This window comes from Oncorhynchus masou, chromosome 22 (assembly GCF_036934945.1).
Source record: "Oncorhynchus masou masou isolate Uvic2021 chromosome 22, UVic_Omas_1.1, whole genome shotgun sequence".
NCBI classification, from domain to species: domain Eukaryota; kingdom Metazoa; phylum Chordata; class Actinopteri; order Salmoniformes; family Salmonidae; genus Oncorhynchus; species Oncorhynchus masou.
In genome coordinates this window covers 13,000,366-13,024,331 of record NC_088233.1, presented here as the reverse complement: position 1 = coordinate 13,024,331, position 23,966 = coordinate 13,000,366, and the positions used below count along the sequence as shown (strand labels likewise).

The window sequence follows — 23,966 nt, the reverse complement described above, 5'->3', positions numbered from 1 at the left end:
GGTGCCCCTTGCTTAGTGGTGTTGCAGACTCTGGGGCCTTTCAGAACAGGTGTGTATATACTGGGATTATGTGACAGATCATGTGACACTAAGATTGCACACAGGTGGACTTTATTTAACTAATTTCACTTCACCAATTTGGACTATTTTGTGTATGTCCATTACATGAAATCCATATAAAAATCTATTTAAATTGTTGTAATTCAACTAAATAGGAAAAATGCCAAGGGGGATGAATATATTTGCAAGGCACTGTATAGAGGTCCTGGATGGCAGGAAGCTTGGTCCCAGTGATGTACTGTGCCATACTCATTATCCTCTGTCGTGCCTTGCGGTTGGAGGCCGAGCAGTTGCCATACCAGGCAGTGATGCAACCGGTCAGGACGTTCTCGATGGTACAGCTGTAGAACCTTTTGAGGATCTGAGGATCCATGGCAAATCTTTTCAGTCTCCTGATGTTTGCTATTATAAACAGCTAGAGTTCTGAAAAAACACTGTCACGTCTTAGTTGGTTTTGAAATATGTATTGTTTAATCACATTGGAAAGAAAATACATGGAGTGAACACATATAGTAAATATAAAGTCTCTCAAAAGATACACACTTTCTTACTGCTTTTGTATGCTTTTATTTCAATTGGTCCTCTCTTTTTGGAGCAGGATTGGGCCTAGAATGTGAGTAAAGACCTATAGTGACAGACACAGGTTTGAGATATCATCTGTATGGACGAAACACTGCGGAAACATCAGTAATAACACTACAACAGAGAGCACGTATGGTCACATATCCACAGAATGTATAGTGTCTTTCTTTCTCCTCCCGGGGGTGAATCAGTAAAATGTACTCCGCTTCAAGATGTACGGCCTCCGAGCTTTGGTGTTTTTCACTTGCCTCTTAAAAATATACGGTGATTTCCTTTTGAGTGGGTTGTCACTGTTTTGATCGGCGTCAAGGTATTCTTGAGAGTTGTCAAGCAGCTGTAAAGAAAAACAGAATAATCAAATCAAATATTATTTGTCACATGCACCGAATACAACATGTGTAGACCTTATGGTGAAATGCTTACTCACAAGCCCTTAACCACCAACAATTAAAGAGCAGCAGTAAAATAACAATAGCGAGGCTACATACAGGGGGTACCGGTTCATCGAGGTAATTGAGGTAATATGTACATGTACACTACCGTTCAAAAGTTTGGGGTCACTTAGAAATGTCCTTGTTTTTGAAAGAAAAGCACATTTTTGTCCATTAAAATAACATCAAATTGATCAGAAATATAGTGTAGACATTGTTATTGTTGTAAATTACTACTGCAGCTGGAAATGGCAGATTTGTTATGGAATATCTACATAGGCGGAGAGGCCCATTATCAGCAACCATCACTCCTGTGTTCCAATGACACGTTGTGTTAGCTACTCCAAGTTTATCATTCTAAAAGGCTAATTGTTTCTTAGAAAACCATTTTGTAATTATGTTATCACAGTTGAAAACTGTTGTTCTGATTAAAGAAGCACTAAAACTGGCCTTCTTTAGACTAGTTGAGTATCTGGTGCATCAGCATTTGTGGGTTCAATTACAGGCTCAAAATGGCCAGAAACAAAACTTTCTTTTGAAACTTGTCAGTCTATTCTTCTTCTGAGAAATTAAGGCTATATGTTAAGAAACTGAATATCTCGTACAACGCTGTGTACTACTCCCTTCACAGAACAGCGCAAACGGTCTCTAACCAGAATAGAAAGAGGAATGGGAGGCCCTGATGCACAACTGAGCAAGAGGACAAGTACATTAGAGTGTCTAGTTTGAGAAACAGACGCCTCACAAGTCCTCAACAAGTCCTAAACAAGTCCTCAACTGTCAAAGATTCCAGCCACTGTAGTCATAGACTATTCTCTCTGCTACAGCACGACAAGCAGTACTGGAGTGCCAAGTCTAGGTCCTCAACTGGTAGTTTCATTTCAAATAGGACCCGCAAAATGCCAGTCTCAACATCAACAGTGAAGAGGCGACTCCGGGATGCTGGCCTTCTAGGCAGAGTTGCAAAGAAAAAGCCATATCTCAGACTGGCCAATAAAAAGAAAAGATTAAGATGGGCAAAATAACACACACTGGACAGAGGAACTCTGCCTCGAAGGCCAACATCCCGGAGTCACCTCTTCACTATTGACGTGTTTTGCGGGTACTATTTAATGAAGCTGCCAGTTGAGGACCTAGACTTGGCACTCCAGTACCGCTTGTCGTGCTGTAGCAGAGAGAACAGTCTATGACTACGGTGGCTGGAGTCTTTGACAGTTTTTAGGGACTTCCTCTGACACCGCCTGATATAGAGATCTTGGATGGCAGGAAGCTTGGCCCCAGTGATGAACTGGGCTGTACGCACTACCCTCTGTAGTGCCTTTCCGTCGGAGACCGGACAGCTGCCATACCAGACGTTGATGCAACCGGTCAGGATGCTCACGATGGTGCAGCTGTAGAACTTTTTGAGGTTCTGAGGACCCATGCCAAATCTTTTCAGTCTCCTGAGGGGGAATAGGCTTTGTAATGAGCCACTCCTGGTGCATAAGGCCATGAAAACACAAATTACACCCTATGTTCCCCTGTATAGTGCACTACTTTTGACAAGGCCCATAGAGCTCTGGTCAAAAGTAGTGCACTTTAAAGAATAGGGTGCCATTTGGAGCGCAGTTATAATACTAATAATTTTGACACCAGATAATGGTTGGTTTGTACCTACTTTATGCAGCTGTGGTTCAAACAAGTGTTTAGTGTATTTTCTTCCATTCATGAGAAAACAGGTCATCTGTATAGTCAGGCCGAAGAGACCTTGATCATGATGTGTGAGGAGCTGTGTAGTTGACAGTGTGCACATCAATGTGATGGAGAAGCTGACAGTGTGCACATCAATGTGATGGAGAAGCTGACAGTGTGCACATCAATGCGATGGAGAAGCTGACAGTGTGCACATCAACGTGATGGAGAAGCTGACAGTGTGCACATTAACGTGATGGAGGAGCTGACAGTGTGCACATCAACGTGATGGAGAAGCTGACAGTGTGCACATCAACGTGATGGAGAAGCTTGAGAAAAGAGACGAGGAGAAGGATAGGTGTTTAACGAGGGGTGTTCAGCGCTGTGCAGGGCCCAGGGATGGATGCTCATCATGGGCATTTAGCGCTGTGCAGGGCCCAGAGATAGATGCTCATCGTGGGCATTTAGCGCTGTGCAGGGCCCAGAGATAGATGCTCATCGTGGGCATTTAGCGCTGTGCAGGGCCCAGAGATAGATGCTCATCGTGGGCATTTAGCGCTGTGCAGGGCCCAGAGATAGATGCTCATCGTGGGCATTTAGCGCTGTGCAGGGCCCAGGGATAGATGCTTATCGTGGGTATTTAGCACTGTGCAGGGCCCAGGGATAGATGCTCATCGTGGGTATTTAGTGCTGGGCAGGGCCCAGAGATAGATGCTCATCATGGGTATTTAGCGCTGTGCAGGGCCCAGAGATAGATGCTCATCATGGGTATTTAGCGCTGTGCAGGGCCCAGGGATAGATGCTCATCGTGGGTATTTAGTGCTGTGCAGGGCCCAGGGATAGATGCTCATCATGGGTATTTAGTGCTGTGCAGGGCCCAGGGATAGATGCTCATCGTGGGTATTTAGTGCTGTGCAGGGCCCAGAGAAAGATGCTCATCGTGGGTGAGCGATATGTGTGTGGCCCTGTTTATGTCTTTTTGTGTGCGCACTGCTCTCTGTAGACCTACAATGCTCATCCCTGTGCTTGTTTTCTATATGTGTGTATGCAAAGTGTTTGTGTGTTTTCTATTCAAATGGGGAAAATTGCTCTCTTTGCTGTGTATCAGCCTCTGTCATTGTAGGTGTCGGTATGGTCATCCCTGTATGTGGCCCGATTCAATCAGATTGAGCTGATTTTTTGACGGTAATGGAGGTGTAACTGTGGTATGAGCTAACAAATCGGGGAGCGGCTGCTGTGTTGTGTCACAAACCAATCCCTTCCTTATTATCCCTACTGAGCTGGAAGTTCAAAATGGTACTAGACAGTGAAGGCTCTATCCATGGTAGAAATAATGACTCTGAAATGTCAAACCGTTGATGTGAGGCTAATGCATGTTTTCATGTTAATTTGGATGGGAGGATTGTAGCCTGTCAGTCTAATTCGAGTGTATGAACTTGTAACGTGTCTGCATGGGATTTGTTGGATTATAGTCGGGTGTGGTTTCCGGGTGTGGTTTGCAGTGTCCGCGATAAGGTAATGCAACGAGCCACTTGTGGATTTGACAGCTCTAATTCAGTTCCACCTCCGACACCTCCGAATCCAGTCCTTAGCGTCTGTATATCCCAGTGTACACTATGTATGCATGCATCCCTGTGTCCGTCCCTCACCTCTCGGGGCTGCAGTACTCTGCAGATGTGCTGTAGATCGAGGAGCTCATCCAAGGGCTCCGGCAGGGAGGCCAGCCTCTCCCCCAGCTCTTCCCCAGTGTTATACTCCACCTGTTCTCTCCACAACCGGCTGTTTATCAGGCTGTTCACCATCCTGCACACATTCACCAGGGACACACGCCAGTAGGGGGCGTTCTGCTTGCTCTGTTTCATGTGGGAGACGATAAGAAATAATTAAGACAGTGTGTGTGTGTGTGTGTGTGTGTGTGTGTGTGTGTGTGTGTGTGTGTGTGTGTGTGTGTGTGTGTGTGTGTGTGTGTGTGTGTGTGTGTGTGTGTGTGTGTGTACGTCCCCACAAGAATAGTAAACAAACAAACATTTGACCAACTGGGGACATTTTGTTCATCCCCACAAGGTCAAATGCTATTTCTAGGGTGTTTAGGGTTAAGGTTAGAATTAGTGTTAGGATTAGTGTTAGGATTAGTGTTAGGATTAGTGTTAGGATTAGTGTTAGGGTTAGAATTAAGTTTAGGGTTAGAATTAGGGTTAGGGTTAAGAGCTAGGGTTTCAGTTTAGGTTAAATTTAGGTTAGGTTTTTGGGTTAGGGTTAGAGTTAGGGTTAAGGTTAGGGTAAGGGTACGGGTTAGGGTTAGGCTTAGGGTTAGGGGTTGAGGAAAATAGGATTTAGAATGGGACTGAATTGTATGTCCCCACAAGGTCAGCTGTGCTGTGTAAGCATGCGTGTGCGTGTGTGTCTGTTTGTGTGTCTGTTTGTGTGTGTGTGTGTGTGTGTGTGTGTGTGTGTGTGTGTGTGTGTGTGTGTGTGTGTGTGTGTGTGTGTGTGTGTGTGTGTGTGTGTGTGTGTGTGTGTGTGTGTGTGTGTGTGTGTGTGTGTGTGTGTGTGTGTGTGTGTGTGTGTGTGTGTGTGTGTGTGTGTGTGTGTGTGTGAATATCTGTGCCTCCTGCTCCCTCTCACAATTCATGGCAACAGATCAGATCTTAACCTTATCTAGCTCCAAGCCTGCTGTATCATAGTCTAGTTTGAGCGTGTGGTATTGGATGGTGTGAAGCCCCTGCCGCTGCCTGTGGGGACCCCTGTGCGTGGGCCGACTCCATAACAGCACACAGCCCAGACTCCCTCCCGGGTGTCACTGACAATGATGAACAGAGTCATAAGGAATATAAGATTGGAGCTTCTAAATCATCTCAAATCCCATCTCACCTATCAGCTTTGCTTTTATAGATGGCGGCATAGAATAGCACTTTTATTTCCTGGCATAGCCATTGTTGAGAGAGGAGTTGTTAGATATTACATATGGATTTTATAGGCCAGGGGGGAGAAATGGCACAGAGTGGATATGTATCGTACCGAGCATTCTGAGCCATAAACCACTACAGAGACGAGACAGAAAGGACGCCTCGGTCTGGCTGGATAGTGTTGTGAGTTCCTGACAATATTAACATTTAGAGAACCCTACAATTGCAAATGAGGTCTTGTTTACTTCCAAATGAACAGTTTATTAACACACTGAGTTGTGAGACGAGTGGTAGGTTCACTTTTAATTGTGTCTCGTCCTACGTCAGTATCTTTTCGCTCAGTGTCACTTAATCAATGAGGGACTGAGGGACGGATCCAGTGTTTATGGAGCAGGAATGGTCCAATAATGCCTGCATCCCCAGCAAAGTGACTAACTGCCATTTTAAATGGTCTGTCCCAATTTTCTATTGAATTGTCTGTCAATGGCTAGTCTTTCATGACAGTTATGGGTGCCGAGATTATCCACTGGCTAGGTTACTACACCAGCCATTATTAAATGAACTATTCCTTTAAGACACTGGCTACTGGTTTATCCAGAATAAGTTTATCTCACCTTACTCACCAATTGATTGACTGAAACAGCTTGACGAAAATTTAAAGGCAATGTTCCCGCGTCAGCGTAGACTGCATTCACGGTCAACACTGTAAATGTCGGCTCACGGTAAACGCGAGCTTCCGTCTAATTCCCTGTTCTAATTCCACTCTTTTCTATTCTGTTTAGTAAAATATGTGGGAATGCATGCAGCAGTTAAAGACTGACATGACAGATACTAATTAAATAATAAACTGTTGTTTAACACCACTGATCAGTTGTGCAGTTGTCTTTTCATGGCCTGTCAAACAGCTGCCAAAAAAGATCACCAACAAGTGTCATGGAAACAATAGTCAACCTATTTCAACAGATATTAGCAAACTGATCCCCAACGGACCTATGTGTAATGGGTGTATAATCTAAAGAGGAACCATGTGTAATGGGTGTATAATCTAAAGAGGAACTATGTGTAATGGGTGTATAATCTAAAGAGGACCTATGTGTAATGGGTGTATAATCTAAAGAGGAACCATGTGTAATGGGTGTATAATCTAAAGAGGAACCATGTGTAATGGGTGTATAATCTAAAGAGGAACTATGTGTAATGGGTGTATAATCTAAAGAGGACCTATGTGTAATGGGTGTATAATCTAAAGAGGAACCATGTGTAATGGGTGTATAATCTAAAGAGGACCTATGTGTAATGGGTGTATAATCTAAAAAGGACCTATGTGTAATGGGTGTATAATCTAAAGAGGACCTATGTGTAATGGGTGTATAATCTAAAGAGGACCTATGTGTAATGGGTGTATAATCTAAAGAGGAACCATGTGTAATGGGTGTATAATCTAAAGAGGAACCATGTGTAATGGGTGTATAATCTAAAGAGGAACCATGTGTAATGGGTGTATAATCTAAAGAGGAACCATGTGTAATGGGTGTATAATCTAAAGAGGACCTATGTGTAATGGGTGTATAATCTAAAGAGGACCTATGTGTAATGGGTGTATAATCTAAAGAGGACCTATGTGTAATGGGTGTATAATCTAAAGAGGAACCATGTGTAATGGGTGTATAATCTAAAGAGGACCTATGTGTAATGGGTGTATAATCTAAAGAGGACCTATGTGTAATGGGTGTATAATCTAAAGAGGAACCATGTGTAATGGGTGTATAATCTAAAGAGGAACCATGTGTAATGGGTGTATAATCTAAAGAGGAACTATGTGTAATGGGTGTATAATCTAAAGAGGAAAAAGAAAAAGGTAAGTGTCTAATACAACACTGTCTAGTACAACACTGTCTAATACAACACTGTCTAGTACAACACTGTCTAATACAACACTGTCTAGTACAACACTGTCTAATACAACACTGTCTAATACAACCCTGTCTAATACAACACTGTCTAATACAACACTGTCTAATACAACACTGTCTAATACAACACTGTCTAATACAACACTGTCTAGTACAACACTGTCTAATACAACACTGTCTAATACAACACTGTCTAATACAACCCTGTCTAATACAACCCTGTCTAATACAACCCTGTCTAATACAACACTGTCTAGTACAACACTGTCTAATACAACACTGTCTAATACAACACTGTCTAATACAACACTGTGTAATACAACACTGTCTAATACAACACTGTCTAATACAACACTGTCTAATACAACACTGTCTAATACAACACTGTCTATCCAGTGTCTTCTTGAGCACTCCATCACTCATCTGGCGACCTATTATTACAATCAGCCCTCCAAGGAACCTTATAAACCATAAATCACAAGAGTTTATTTGTCATAGTCATGTCTCAGTGTGTCCTCCTCATTATCAGACTGAGAGTGGGGTGGAGGGAGTGTGTGTGTGTGTGTGTGTGTGTGTGTGTGTGTGTGTGTGTGTGTGTGTGCGTGCGTGCGTGCGTGCGTGCGTGCGTGCGTGTGCGTGTGTGCGTGCGTGTCGGCTGCACGGCGCTATGTTGCTGTCAGAGACAATCTGAATGGTATTAGCTCAGGTAATCAGTCTCCAGGCTCCGCTAGTTCCAGTTCCATGATAAATACACATATAGAAGAAGTAATAATTATGTTATACTTGAATAAATTTAAATCGTTTTTAATTCAATTCCCATTACGTGTGTGTGTGTGTGTGTGTGTGTGTGTGTGTGTGTGTGTGTGTGTGTGTGTGTGTGTGTGTGTGTGTGTGTGTGTGTGTGTGTGTGTGTGTGTGTGTGTGTGTGTGTGTGTGTGTGTGTGTGTGTGTGTGTGCGCGCATGCGTGTGGGTGTGTATATGCGTGATTGAACATTGTGTTTTTTTCAAAGATCATATATCCTAATAAAGAAATCTGTGAAACTATGAACAAATAGAATCAACAATGAGACAATTCAAGTTGAAACAGAAACCAAGAGAGGAAGATGACATATCTAAAGGACAGGTCTATATCCAGCCCCATGAAAGAGCGCTCACACACACACACACACACACACACACACACACACACACACACACACACACACACACACACACACACACACACACACACACACACACACACACACACACACACACAGGTGCAAAGAGGAAGCAGTACAGTACCTTTGAAGTAAAGAGACTGCTCAATAGCTCCTCTTCTATCGCCCGCTGTTCTTGGTCAACATCTGTCAGATAGACACAAAACAAGAGTTGGAGTACTGATGTACAGGTACCATACAGGTATCATACAGGTACCATACAGGTATCATACAGGTATCATACAGGTATCATGCAGGTACCATACAGGTACCATACAGGTATCATACAGGTATCATACAGGTATCATACAGGTATCATACAGGTACCATACAGGTATCATACAGGTACCATACAGGTATCATACAGGTACCATACAGGTATCATACAGGAATCATACAGGTATCATACAGGTATCATACAGGTACCATACAGGTATCATACAGGTACCATACAGGTATCATACAGGTACCATACAGGTATCATACAGGAATCATACAGGTATCATACAGGTATCATACAGGTACCATACAGGTATCATACAGGTATCATACAGGTATCATACAGGTATCATACAGGTACCATACAGGTATCATACAGGTACCATACAGGTACCATACAGGTATCATACAGGTACCATACAGGTATCATACAGGTACCATACAGGTATCATACAGGTACCATACAGGTATCATACAGGTACCATACAGGTATCATACAGGTACCATACAGGTACCATACAGGTATCATACAGGTATCATACAGGTACCATACAGGTACCATACAGGTATCATACAGGTACCATACAGGTATCATACAGGTACCATACAGGTATCATACAGGTACCATACAGGTATCATACAGGTATCATACAGGTACCATACAGGTACCATACAGGTATCATACAGGTATCATACAGGTACCATACAGGTACCATACAGGTAGGCATGTAACAATACTAATACAGGTATCATACAGGTATCATACAGGTACCATACAGGTATCATACAGGTACCATACAGGTATCATACAGGTACCATACAGGTATCATACAGGTATCATACAGGTATCATACAGGTACCATACAGGTACCACACAGGTATCATACAGGTATCATACAGGTACCATACAGGTAGGCATGTAACAATACTAATACAGGTATCATACAGGTATCATACAGGTATCATACAGGTACCATACAGGTATCATACAGGTATCATACAGGTACCATACAGGTATCATACTGGTAGGCATGTAACAATACTAATACAGGTATCATACAGGTATCATACAGGTACCATACAGGTATCATACAGGTATCATACAGGTACCATACAGGTATCATACAGGTATCATACAGGTACCATACAGGTACCATACAGGTATCATACAGGTATCATACAGGTATCATACAGGTACCATACAGGTATCATACAGGTACCATACAGGTATCATACAGGTATCATACAGGTATCATACAGGTACCATACAGGTATCATACAGGTATCATACAGGTATCATACAGGTAGGCATGTAACAATACTAATACAGGTATCATACAGGTATCATTCAGGTATTTTGTGCTCCAATCCATAATAAAAACTTGGTTTCTATCACCTTGACTTAATGTTGTTCTAGCATTTCCCTCAACAGCTTTATTCATAGGAATTGATTTGTTTGGTGCAAATGTAGACCTCATAGCCTAATCAAGTCGATTTGAAGCCTAATAACTTTCTGTTAGAGCCTGACCCTCAAACATCGGCTAAAGGTGAAATAAAGCTCAACCAAGAAAAGCTCAAAGATTTTTGACATCCATTTTGAAGCGTGTCACAGAGTTCAGATAAAAACCAAACTTTGATTAGATGTTCAATCAAATCCCTTTTGCTCCTTGAGCCAGGAAGTTAATACTGCAGTGGGTTAAATCAGGATCACACAGAGTGTTTCTTGGTAGTCTTAAACAAATCTACTTTGAAACAAAAGTATACACTTTACAGACATGGTTATGGGCGTAAAAAAAGAAGACACCTGTACCATGTCAGATATAGAGTTGAAATGTATTCAATTTTGAGTTTGCATCCCAATATTACACTTCATATACATCAAAGAAGACTGAAATATAACAAAACCGTTTGACACACAGGTAGAAACACTGGATTTTCTGCAGTTGAATAAAATATGTATATGTTTATTAATTATGAAATATATTAATAACATTCCACCCATGAGGCCACTAGAGGGTGATTTGGTCATTTGACTGCAGGAAAGGGCTACGCCTGTTTTTGGTGCTGCTAGATGGTATTCCTCTCCTCCCCCTCGCCCACACCCTACAGTAACATCAGTTCATTTCTACGACAGAGCTATGTGCTTAATAAGCTCAACGGAACAATGTGCTGTTTCTTTCGGAGAGGATTAAAGGGCTTAAGTAATTGAGGTATAATTAGTAAGGATCACTAAACACCCAAGGTGCCCAGGTTTTTTCAAGACTGGTTGTCATAAAGACTGAAACAAACAGAGAACACTGTCACGTCATGGTTATACTCTCGGAAATACGGTATAAAACAAGTTGTTTTAGCCAGTATGATTTGAAAGGGAGAGAGGGGTGAAGAGAGAGAGAGAGCAAAAAGAGAAAGAGAGAGAAAGAAAGAAAGAAAGAAAGAAAGAAAGAAAGAAAGAGGGAGAGAGGGAGGGAGAGAGAGAGAGAGAGAGAGAGAGAGAGAGAAAGTGACAGAGAAAGTGACAGAGAGAGAGGGGGTGGAGATAGAGAGAGAGAGGGGGAGAGAAAGAGCAAGACAGAGAGGATGAGAAAGAGCGAGAGAGAGAGAGAGAGAAATAGAGAAATAGAGAGAGCTCATCAACAAGCAGACAGTCAGATGTGTGTTCATACATCAATTAACCCAGTGGTCACAAACCCTGATCCTGGAAAGTTTCAATTGGCTGTCTGAGCTGTAAAACACCTGAGACAACTAGGCTAGGGCATTTATTAAATGGATAGATGGATAGATAGTACTGTGCTGGGCTAGAACAAACCCATGCACACCCTGTATCTCTGCAGATCTACCCCACTAGGACGATGCACACCAAAAATATGTTGAAAATGAATTTATTGTATTCAAATTTTGCTGCACTGTAATACAACTCTCCAAGTGTGTACTTTACATATGAAGTAGGTTGAAGAAGATTACCTTCAACTTACTAAACTTGTGTTTTGAATTGTGGTGAATTAAATTTTGTAGAATTTCAAAGAAACATGATTTGATAAGATAACGTCATTTCTGGACTCTAAATACTTTCAAAACATATAAATAACAAAATCATCTGACAACATTTGGGTGAATTAGAGGATACCCACTATTTCAGAGCATATCTCAGAGGTTGTGTCTTCTTGATAGGAATGTCAGGGTAATCAATGGATGTGAATGGACAAGATAACTATAGTGTGCATGGTGAAATCCACCTGTTGCAAAAGTATGTTTCAGTTGAGAGGAATTCAGTTAGTCCGTAGTCTCTGAGAATATGTCCTGTTCTTTCAAGATTAAATCCAACCTAGTCAGTTGACAATGCAACCAATATAACACTCAGCAAGGTAGCAAATCAATTAGCATCAATAGGAAAGGATATCAAAGGATGCCCGTGCTTACCTGAACATAATACGCCACACGGCAAACAGAGGAGAAGCACAAACGCCAACTGTGTCTGCATCTTGGAGAAAATCCCACACTCTGAATCCAGCTAGCTAAGCAGGACCCAAGTCCATAGGGTTAGGGGTCAAATGCAGAAAGAGAGACAGAGATGGAGGTGGAGGTGGAGAAGGAGTGTACTCACTCAGTCTGTTTCTCCTTGTGTTCTCTTTTTCCTGGCAGTGACAGTGTGTGACTGTGTCCTCCTGGCTGTAGGTAGAATGAATGAAGTGAAGAACACTGGGCTCCATTCCCTCAATATATAAGAGGTAGAATGATGTCAGAGGACCACCCCCCCCCCCCCACTCCCTCCTTCATCCTCCATTCCTCCATCCTCTCCCCCTTCCATATCTCCCTTTCTCTCTCTCTCATCACCCTCTCCCTCTCTTTCTCAACCTATGAGCCCTGGCGCTGTGTCATCTTGACATCAGACGTCATCCCCGCGTCACACATCAGGGTTTTGCATCATACAACTTCTCGATGTGGTTATTTTCATATTTGGTTATTTTTATTACTTTAGAGTGGGTAGATTGATTGGTTTTCTGATTTGTTTGTGAAGGAGAGCTGTGTGTCTGAAGTTGAGGACCCCCTGTCTCACTGGGATTCAGAGACACACTCTCAGGGCTCTACAAATACTCTATAACCCTTATTTCTGGATGTTTTAGGTGGTGTCTAAATTAGGATTTAATGGTGTCTTATCAAACCTAGATCAATGTGGTCAAATTAAAGTTGTACCCCTCTTTTTTACCTTGAGACCAAATGCTGTGAAGTTATTACTATGGGTATAGGGAGTTTTATTATAGGCTTATTTTCACCATATTCAACTATCAAACAAAGTGTGTGTGATTATTATATTATATTGTTTTCTTATTTTTTCCCCCAAGGATTCCATTGTCATATATTTGAAATAAATAAATACATGATTTGTGTAATAACCATTTTGTGTAATAATATATTAACAACTTCTATCAAAAACCCTAGGGTACTGGTAAACCCAAACAGCGATGATGTATAGTCTAATTGTACCATACATAGGTCATGCTATCGTGATGAAAATGCACTCCCGCTAGACGTCAGTCTCAAGCAAATTATGTCTACTTGCTCTTCATTGCGCATTTAAATGCTGCCTAGTGGGCTGTAATAAATTAATAAATTACTGGATTGTGGGAAACCATTAACTAACACGACTATTCCCAAGTGAACGCAGAGATGAAGTAGTCCTTATATGAAAAACATGAACGCATGAATGATTTGTTCTCTCTAACAGAAATGTGAACATCGATATTCAAACTGTATATCATAGAAAGTTGCCCCCCCCCAAAACATTTTTTTTATATTGGCTTCTGTTCTGTCCTCTTTTAAAACGTCAAATGTATGCTTTGATGTGTTGGTCATTATAAAGAACAGTTTTGAACGCGCAGAATAATTGCGGCTGAGATTTACGCCTCCATTTTTGAATAAACGCCACCCTCAGTTTTACGATGGGGCGGCCTCTCACTGAACTGCGCTATGACAAGCGTTCCGATTTGGGACAGTGTTCAACTTTTTTGTGAGTGACAAACCTACACCAGTTTGAGAAAAGTCACGGACGTCCTGCAATGCAGTGGCTGTAACCCATTTTGGCAGCATTTTGGATAATTGTGTTTCAGTTGAGCGGCTTGCTATGGCTCCATTCGGGAAGAACTTTCTGAAAGCGCGTTTAAAAAACAGGTAATTTTAAAGATGTATTTTTTAGTTCTCACCTGTTGCATTCAGAACTGTAGAATACTGTATATGAGGCACATTTAACATGTGGAGGAGGGAATTTATGCTCCCCTGCCGGGTACTAAATATAACTTATTTTACGTACATAATTGTTTTATCCATCTGACCAAAAATACCACAAATGTGGCTGTTCAACAATTCACCTCTCATTTCCGAGTCTATTGATGTGAGAGAAAACAGCATAGGCTATTTTTGCATCTCCTCCAGACTATGATATACTGTAACTCTTTTGCATTTAGAATGCTCTCCTGCTCAGTGAAGGTAAATGGTGCCATTTTTTGTTGTTGAAATTGTGGGAGTTTTTTGTTCTGTAAGCAGGTGAAATGGCCATTTTAATGTTGTAAGTAGACTGTGTCTGTGTGTGTGTGTGTGTGTGTGTGTGTGTGTGTGTGTGTGTGTGTGTGTGTGTGTGTGTGTGTGTGTGTGTGTGTGTGTGTGTGTGTGTGTGTGTGTGTGTGTGTGTTTGTGTGCGTGCGTGCGTGCGTGCGTGCGTGTGTGTGTGTGTGTGTGTGTGCATTGCATGTGTGGTGATGGGAAAGTGTGGCTGTCAATATGTCTAAGTCAGACCAACTCTAGACACTGTAGATGAACAGATGACTGTGAGCAGATTCCTGTCAGTCAGTCAGACAAATCATGACAGTAGTGTCTTTTGAGTGGTCATAACATAGTAATAATATAAGGACACATACATTTCAGGGCATGAATAATACCTACGCCACCACATTGTAAACCCTTGCCTAGGTTTGTCTTGACACTCAAGGCCATGTCACATCAGCTATTACTAGGGTTCATATAACACTGGAGAAAATGTTCACAAAATGTCAACATATGTTTAGTCTGACATGGAATTGCATAAAAATTATATGATAATTTCAAAAAAATTCTTGCAAAATATCCATGTAGACTTTGGTGTGGAGTTAGGCCAGACAGAAAGACGCATCATATGGAATCTAATAAGAGTTGACCTGCTCTTAAGATGCAGACGAATCTGTAATGAAACCTAAGATAGTTTTTCATAAAGCGTTTCTACCTGAGAGACTGTTTAGTGGGAGAGAGCATTCCTGGTTCAAGTTTAGAGGTATCCTGTCATCGACACTTGTATAATTTGCTTGAGCAATTTCCTTAAGTGGCTCGGTTCCCTTTTTGCTGTGTCATGGTCCCAGATAGGCTAGACCACTGTACATTGAAAGGTATTAAAACATGTATTTGTTGTTTAGCCACGAGCGATGATGTGTCAAATAAATAATTGTTTTGTGGTTAAGATACCTAAATGCAAATATTTGATGTGGTTAATCTAAAACCACCATCTAATGCCTCCCTGCTTAATGGACATGTTGCATGTGGTCATGCTTTAGACTAGTCCACATCTAGGATGCAGGAAAGATGCTTGTTGTTGGAACAGCTCCAATCTACTCCAGTATCTTGAAACATTTTTATAGAGAAAAATTTAAAAAATGGCTTTTGTTTGGCTGAATGAACTTTGCTGACACTCTTACGTTTGAGAGTATATTTTGACACATTTCTTAAGGCATTCATCGCTAACCCTGATTGTGGCAGTGGCACCAGTCTGACACTAATGTATTTTCATTGCACACACAGCTGACGACAAGTGAAGTATTTATCTGTCTAGTCCGACTGTCTTTGATGACTTCAAACAGTCTCAGCTCAAGTTGCCTCAGTAGATATGTAATTTTTTCATGTTGTGTAGTAATTACCCAGCAGCTTGGCCAACTATAATTATCTCACGTTTTCAGATCTCTAGATATGTCAATTTAAGTTGTGTAGCAAGGAGATACACCAAGTTGGATTCATTCCTAAAGATTGGCTTAGATATATCCTAAAGGGGAAAAAAATATTCAGCATGATATACTGTAGTTCTATTCGGTGTCAGAATATGTAGATAGGCAGGAAGCTTGATTATATTCAGCTGGATCAAATTAATTTACCCTGAAGGTCAAGACAATTAAAATGTGACCCATTGAAGCATGTTAGAATATGTACATCACGTGTCAAACTCATTCCAGGGAGGAACGAATGTCTGCAGGTTTTTGCTCCTGCCTTGAAAATGTATTGATGAATTATTGTCACTGATTGGTAAGGAACTCCACTAACCTGGTTGTCTAGGTCTTAATTGGTCACAAATTTAAAGAGGAAACCAAACACCAGCAGACAATTGGCTCTCCATGGAATGAGTTTAACACCCCTGATGTAGATAGACAGGAATCATGGTTATGTTCAGCTGGATCAAGACAATTTACCCTGAGAGTCAGACAATTCAGATTTGACCCATTGAAATGATCAGAAAACCACATACTTTCATTTAAAAGTGGATGCCACTTATCTTCACAACCATATGATACAGTAAGGACTCTTCTCCAGTGCTGCACCGGCCCGGGAGAGACGAGAATAGGGTAAGGGCGTAGATTATTTTGTCTTTTCTCCCAGATGCCTATCTGACTGGGAGTCATCCTAGAGATCAACGAACCCAGATAGAGAAGTGATGTTATTTCCTTCCATATCCCTCATCCTCTTAAGATAAGAGCCAAAAACTGTGTGCCTCTCCAGGCGGCATCCCAAATGGCAACCTATTCCCTATTTAGTGCACTACTTTTGACCAGGGCCAATAGGGTAGGCTGCCATTTGTGAGGCATCCGCTAGGGTGGCATTTGGAACACAGAGGACCTAGTCTCCTCCTGTTTCGTCACATGATAGTACCCTCCACGTAGTTATTTGTGTTCGGGAAACTGCTTGTGGGACATGGCTTTACACAGACAGGATTAACCCCACTTACTGTACAGTACAGTATTCACTCCCATTTTCTTCAGGCCTTATTTCATTGAATGGATGGGCTTGGATTACATATGAAAGATGATGATGGTTTCTAGTATCTTTAGAAGGATTTAGATGTGAAACGGTCTGGTGCTTTCACTCTATTACAACTCTTTCAAGAACCGTTCCTGTCTTGCACTTCAGGCTCTGTTACTTTTTCTATGTTCTTTGAATATGGATGTAAAGCAACATAACCGTTCCGTTTATTCCATTCCAGTGATTAATATTAGCCCGTCCTCCAATATAGCTCCTTCCAACAGTCTCCATCGATATATTGTAATCTCGTGTCGTCACTTCAGACTCAAACTAGTCTTGATAACAACAGCTCAACAAATGTTTACGTTCATTGTATCACAGATGGGCAACTGTCACAGATTATCAATAGATCCATGTTTCCCTGTTTGTCTAGTTGATAGTGTCACTCAGTCAACACGTTGTGATATAGAGTAGCGCTAATAATTTGGTCTTACTTGTTGGGACTTGTTCAAACTTTAAAGAAAATGCATTTGATTCTTCAGTGTAAATTTGCCATGGGTGGTTTTTAAATTGATGAGATCGTCTTTACTGTATTAAATGACTGTTATGATATGTCTTAGGGAACAAGAAGTGCTATAGCAATGTGAACTATGAATGCTGTGGTGTTCCAACGTAGATCACAGAAACATACAAACTGCATATCACCTGGTTGTTTAATAGAATAGAGTTTCTCCTCCACATCAGGCCTTTATGTACTTCCAACGTCTACTCAGGGATCACGTGTGCTTGCTCAGGTTTATGTAGAATACTCAGCATTTAGCTCCCTATTAAATTAGGAGTTATTGAATGACACAGATTTGACATTAGCAATGACATAAAGTAGGATATAAAACCTACATGTATGTAGACTTTGACTGTATGTAGTTTGTATTTATTTATTTTTTAACGATTGGCTCAAGTTCATCAGCACATTCATGTACATTTCTGTCATAAAGCACTGTATATAAGTTTATCAATGTAGACCTGTAAGGGCGCCCACATACGTTCCTGCCCCAAACCATAACATATTCCCCAGCTATGCATATGAAGTGACACACCAGTTCACAGCCCTCATGAATGTATTGGCTTTGATTAAATCAGCCCATTGGCCCATGCAGACTTTGTATTTGTTCAGGCAGGGAGTTGGCTCGAGAGGAGAGGAGACAAACAGTTCCCAGTGTTACACAGTGTGTATGTCTACTGTTTTGGCATCAACTTCACTGTTATCTTATCACCAGTTAAGTGTAAACATGGTTGTCCTCAAAGTGAGAGAGAGCAAGTTGTACCCTCCTCTTCTCCTCACAGAGAGAGAACACGTTTTGACACAGGTCTCTGCTTCGGGTGCTGTATCAAATGTAAGAAAAGGGCCAGTTAACTATGCCACTAACCATGATGTGAATATGTATCAGTATCGGATGGGAACTATTCCCAGCACAGCTCACTGTTAATATGACATCCATAGAGACATACTCACACAATATACCCATATTCCTTGCTCACGTTACATTAGGTGTGCACCTCATGTTCCATATTTACACAGCTCTAGTTATGGAATTCATGTTTTCCTCCTCCCTGTCCATAGACTAGCATTCGGTCAGGAAGTAGCAGGATGTTGCCGTTGTTCCACTGATTGTGGCCCTGCAGGACAAATACAGGTGCTTCCCTTCCTCTAATGTTCTGCCTTCCTGTGACTTCCTGCACAGCTGAAGGTTTAGGTCAGCTGGCCCACCATAACACTAATTGTATGTGTATATGCGTGAATGCATGCTTGTTTTCACATGTGTCTATGCAACTTTTCTGTGTTTAAAAAAAATGTATTTTTCAGTGAATTTTGGGGGGAAAGGCTCCATGGGAGTGTACAGTACTATATCTACCATACTCTACTGTTCTACTCACTGAGAAAGGAGAAGGCAGTCTTTACATCTCCAGAGACAGAAGAGAGTCTCCAATTTCTCAAGTTACTGAGTGCTCCTTGGGTTTCCAAGGGAAGAGGTGGAGGAATGGTTAGGTCAAAGTCGTCATGGTGATTGTCTGTGAATGCTGGAGGCGTGTCGAGGAGATTGTTTTCCCTCTCTCTGCATAGCTCAGGTATTTGCATTCCCTTTTCATCTCCAAGGGTCTCCATAACCATTAACTAGCCTATTGCATTGTTGCATACATATCGCATTCCTCAGGCCTCGTTCAGCTCAGTGTTTACACAATGCTCCATCTGTGTGTTTTTATGCCCGTTGGAAACCGTAACACTACGTGGTGATATCGCACTGTATATCAGCTAAACCCAACACTTCACGAGGAGCTTTGCTAGCGGGGATTGGTTTTTCTACTCTTTTTGAATGAGGTCGTTTATTGTATATTTCTCCCATCACTGACTGTACAGTAGACATGGGAGTCAGATACGTGTGAGCGTCTGTCGTTCTGAACAGGTAACTACTGTGTCACTACTATGTCATCCAGGGGCCACTCTGAAGCTTTGTTTGTGCCTGGTAGAGAGGTGATTGACATTGCCTCCAGGATGCCTGAAGAGCTTGATGTTAGCCCAACCTGGATCTTGGGGTCAGAGAAGGTTATCTCTCCACAGACAAACAGAACAGATATAGACTAAGATACCATTTTATCCAACAGTCAGACAATGGAGTCAGTACCAGATACCAAGACTAGGACCAGACTCACCATATCAGACACCTAACCAAAACAATGTGTTATGATCTATGATCTCATGGAGTTAAAGAATAAAAGCCACTGTACATACAATAAGAATGATATGGATACTTTGGTTCTGGAATGTTGCAGTATCTGGCCTTTGGACATAGGATGCAGTTACAGGACTTATTTAGATGTTCTTATATGAGATATTAAATTAGATTTTAGGGACATTAGCCTGAAAAATATTAGTCAGTCAACTACTGTTGAGCTACTGAAGACATCCGATGATAACATTACCATGTATTAAACATTACAAAGTTCAGTGCCTTGTACTGCAAACAAATTGCCATGTCACAAAATGCTATCCGGACATTACGTTTGATTATTGCTTAATGTGATTAATTGGGTTGGTATCTGCGCTGCACTGCCTCTTTTGATCTGAACTGCCCATGGCAATGGGCTTTTCCCATCATGGAAAGGAGACAAAGGAATGAAACATTGAGTTAGATAAGGGACATCATCAAAAGCCTATTTTGGAGGCTATTTTTTTATCAGGTTTTTATGGTCCAGACAAAAAGATAATAAGGGCTTTGGAGTGAAATAGCTCAGAACGGAATCATAAAGTGATCATGTCTGATGAGTAAGAGGATGAGTAACTATTTAATAGAATCAGAATCGGAGTGCTGAGCAAATTGAGTGACTACATTTTCTGCTCATCGACTGCCTTGATGACCACCAACCAACCATAGGATGTGCTTTTTCCCAAAGCTATTAGGCTAATGAAATGACACCTCAAAACTAGGTTTATCCATAATTGCACATCATTACATTCTGGGACATTTCATGCTGTTCAACGGTTATTTCAATTATACCCATTGATGTCTAACACATACAGTATAACCAAGTCTTAACATATCAGAACCTGTTGACTATTCAAACACCAAAATTCTTACGTTTTGTATTTGTCTTTTTCCTAGAGCAAAGGACAAAGATGACAAGGAAACTGTACTAGGGAAGGAGATCCAGGTGTCTGTGTGTGATGAGGAGAAAGTGGTATGCGGTGTTACCAAACACACAACGTGTGCTGACATAGTGCAGGCCTTGCTGGACGACCACAAGACCATACCTGAGAACAAGAAAATTCTGCATGGCGACCCTAAAGACTTCTGCCTGCTCGAGCGCTGGAAAGGCTTTGAGAGGGCTCTGCCCCCATTAACCCGCATCCTCAGGCTATGGAACGCCTGGGGAGACCAGCGACCGTTCATCCAGTTCACCCTGGTCAAGGCCAGCGATTTTGTACCCCAAGCAGGCTGCAAGAAGGGGGCCAAATTGAAGGGGGCTAAGGGGGCTAAGAGATGGGAGCAAGGCCCGGCCCAGTACTCCCAGTCACTGCCAGTGGAGAGGCAGAAACGGATGGTGAAGAAGGCCTTCAGGAAGCTGGAGAAGATCCATAAGGAGAAGAGGGTAGTGGGATCTTCTCCGGGCAGCGAGGAGATAGACAGGATGGTTCAGCTGCTTATCCAACAGGACCACACCATCCGGCATCAGATCCAGAGGATGAGGGAGCTGGACTGTGAGATGGAACGCTTCGAGACGGAGCTGCAGGGAGGACAACAGGATACAGAGCTTCTCCATGAGGGATTCTCCTCACTCTCCCCGATCTCCTTCCCCCACAGCCACAACCAGAACCTGGACAGCCAGCCAGGGGTTTCAGAGCAGGAGCTGTTGCAGGAGTGTGTGTATACTAGTGACGGTGTGGCCCAGTTGGAGATGCAGCTGCTCAGGCACGAGGAGCTTATAGCCCAACTGTCCCAGGACATCGACGTAGAGCTGACGAGGGCCATGTTAACGTTGCCGGAGGTCCCCGACAAGGATACTCAGTTACAGGGGGCAGCGGCAGGGGTAACTTCTGACCCAGACCTGTCCTGGGAAACGGCAGAACTGGAGAGACTGCAGGCCGAACTGAGGCTTAGTCTGCGCACCGGCGTGTCCCTTCACATCCAAACGGCCCAGCTGGAGAAGGAGCTGAAGGGCTATGAATCCACACTGTTCTCCAAGGACCAGGATTGCTGGCAGCTGGCTTCCCAGCTGAGCACACTGCAGGTGGGGGACAGCGTGCAGGAAACGCCCAGGCTCGGGACTATGAAATGCCCGGCCCCATGCATTGTTCCACAGGCAGTGAGACTGAAACACAGCCTGTCCCCTACAGATGTTACAGACACAGACTCAGACACAGGGATCAGCTCCACACACAGTCAGGACTCACTGTCTCCTTGTCTGGACATGATCCTGCCACCGCTGGACACTGATGTCTGAGATGTCTGCCTCTCTGGATTCCCCTCAGAAGGCAATACACAATCCCGCTATATGCACTATTTGCCTGGCGGACTAATTTGATACTGTATTAATCATTGAGTTACACTGACACATTTGCTACTTCAAATGATAATAGTATTTTCTTTCTATTCCTACTGTTGACGTGCCCATTGAATTGACACTTCATTAAGTATTAATAGATTGGCCAAAACACAAAACATAAAATGATTGTTTTATATTAAAACATTCAGCAGACCTTTGTGGATGTAGAATTTTAGCGATCTGCCTTTGTTATAAACTGTAAACCATTATCTATTCATATTTTCTTCATAAGCTATAAGATATAATGTCACAGAGATTCATCAAAATGACAAAAGAACAATGAGATGTAAGGGACAACTATATTTATTTGTGTTCTTGTTTTGGAGCATTAGACTATTTGTTACTGTATGTTTATATACATTCCAAAAGCATATGAAGCCAAACTCTAGATTTCTCAAAATGTGTGCAGGTAGTCACTATCATTCATGTAAAATGAAAGCCATTTAAGCTAAAAAAAATATATATATATATATATATATAAATGTACATTCTTTACTGCAACAATAAAGGCATGTTTCTTAACAACTCTTAACATTTCTCTAAAACTCCATTAGGGATCCCATCGATTCCGCTGGAGATGCTCGCTAGGTAAGCACGAACTAAAGCGAGCAGTCTTTTCTTGTCAAGGTATTGCTGACATAGGTAACATAGTGTATTCTGGGCAAACCAGGGCTGGTGGTGGAAAAGCAGGGGATATCTATTTCACACACTAATTGCCTGCTTCTCCCCCCTCTCTAAGCCTCTAAGTAGCTCTGGCAATCATGAAAGAGACTGAACATTACAATGTGGAAGGCCCTGTCACTGGTGCCTTGCCCGAACAAGGGGTGGAGTGCTTTAAGCAGGCTGTTTAGCCCAAATTGGATGAAAATCAGATACCTCTGAATGTATTTTCTGATATCTATAGAGATCCCACATCTTAAAGATGTTGGTTATGATATTGCACAACATAATATGAGGTCACATTGTTAGCTACTGTATCTATTGTTCCTATGAACGACTAGTTAATGTAATGTAGGTGCACTCCATTTCTGTGATTTGGTAACAAGCTTTGTGCTGATTACTTTCCCCGACCCTCTGTATTAACCATTAAAGGGATAGTTCACAGCAAACACAACATTTACATGATTTTCCACTTATAGTACCCTGGCGGATGTTAGCAGATAGTACACACTTAGCTTATTTCAGATATTTCAGATGCCTTTGGCAAGCACAAGGGCCAATGATGAAAAGAAGCCAACAGGGCACATCAAGGTTTGTTCTTCAAATAACAAAAAAGTTCTCAAAGTGTATTTTTCGCTGCACATTACTGGCCAATATTCCAGAGGGGAGAAGCAAAGAGTCAGGAGTTAGACTGGGTCCAATGAGTTTACCTGTCTACATCAGATCAGCAGGAGATAAAAGCCTCGCACAATGACAATTACAGTACTGCTGTATTTTTTCCTTCCTGTTGTGGCAACCTCAGCGTTAGCAATTACTACAGGCCAGTTTGGACAAACAGTTATTTGTGGATTAGGATGCTCTTGGGTTGGGAACGATGCGAAAGACAGTAATGTCTGAGTTACAAACTAAACATACTGAGATGTACAGTATGTTCAACATTAGAGTACAGGTCCTTGAAATAGCTGTGGTTTAGAATGCCATGCATGTATGTGCAGTCTTGAAAGCTTCTGGTGCCCTGTTCGTGAGAGAGGTGTCTGTAATGACTCGATTGCTCTTTATTAATTTCCAAATACTGATTTTATTGCTTGAAAAGTTTTAAGAACGACTATATCTGCACTGTAGAACACTAATGTTTTTGATAAAGCCTAGCACATATTCTCTATTCACAGAGAGTGAAACACCACACAACCTAACTTACA

At 41.9% G+C, this 23,966-nt stretch overlaps 2 protein-coding genes across 2 annotated transcripts; one reads left to right on the top strand and one right to left on the bottom strand.

The window, feature by feature from the left end:
* Nucleotides 1-540: 540 nt before the first annotated feature.
* On the bottom strand, nucleotides 541-12,474 carry nts (neurotensin). The gene is made up of 4 exons (XM_064928886.1): nucleotides 12,400-12,474; nucleotides 8,849-8,910; nucleotides 4,394-4,597; nucleotides 541-976 (listed from the first exon to the last, which is right to left on the bottom strand). Exons 1-4 carry the CDS (start codon nucleotides 12,458-12,460, stop codon nucleotides 830-832), a joined length of 474 nt encoding a protein of 157 aa, XP_064784958.1. The 5' UTR covers nucleotides 12,461-12,474; the 3' UTR covers nucleotides 541-829.
* Nucleotides 12,475-13,927: 1,453 nt separating this feature from the next.
* Nucleotides 13,928-22,633, top strand: rassf9 (Ras association domain family member 9). The gene is made up of 2 exons (XM_064929317.1): nucleotides 13,928-14,148; nucleotides 20,667-22,633. Exons 1-2 carry the CDS (start codon nucleotides 14,102-14,104, stop codon nucleotides 22,003-22,005), a joined length of 1,386 nt encoding a protein of 461 aa, XP_064785389.1. The 5' UTR covers nucleotides 13,928-14,101; the 3' UTR covers nucleotides 22,006-22,633.
* Nucleotides 22,634-23,966: the final 1,333 nt, after the last annotated feature.

Coding starts and splice junctions, on each gene's coding strand:
- nts (XM_064928886.1), bottom strand. CDS start 12,460: ATGCAGACACAGTTGGCGTTTGTGCTTCTCCTCTGTTTGCCGTGTGGC. Junction 4,598..8,848: donor GCAGTCTCTTTACTTCAAAG/GTACTGTACTGC, acceptor CACATGAAACAG/AGCAAGCAGAACGCCCCCTA. Junction 977..4,393: donor GAGTACTGCAGCCCCGAGAG/GTGAGGGACGGA, acceptor TTTTCTTTACAG/CTGCTTGACAACTCTCAAGA.
- rassf9 (XM_064929317.1), top strand. CDS start 14,102: ATGGCTCCATTCGGGAAGAACTTTCTGAAAGCGCGTTTAAAAAACAG. Junction 14,149..20,666: donor AAAGCGCGTTTAAAAAACAG/GTAATTTTAAAG, acceptor TCTTTTTCCTAG/AGCAAAGGACAAAGATGACA.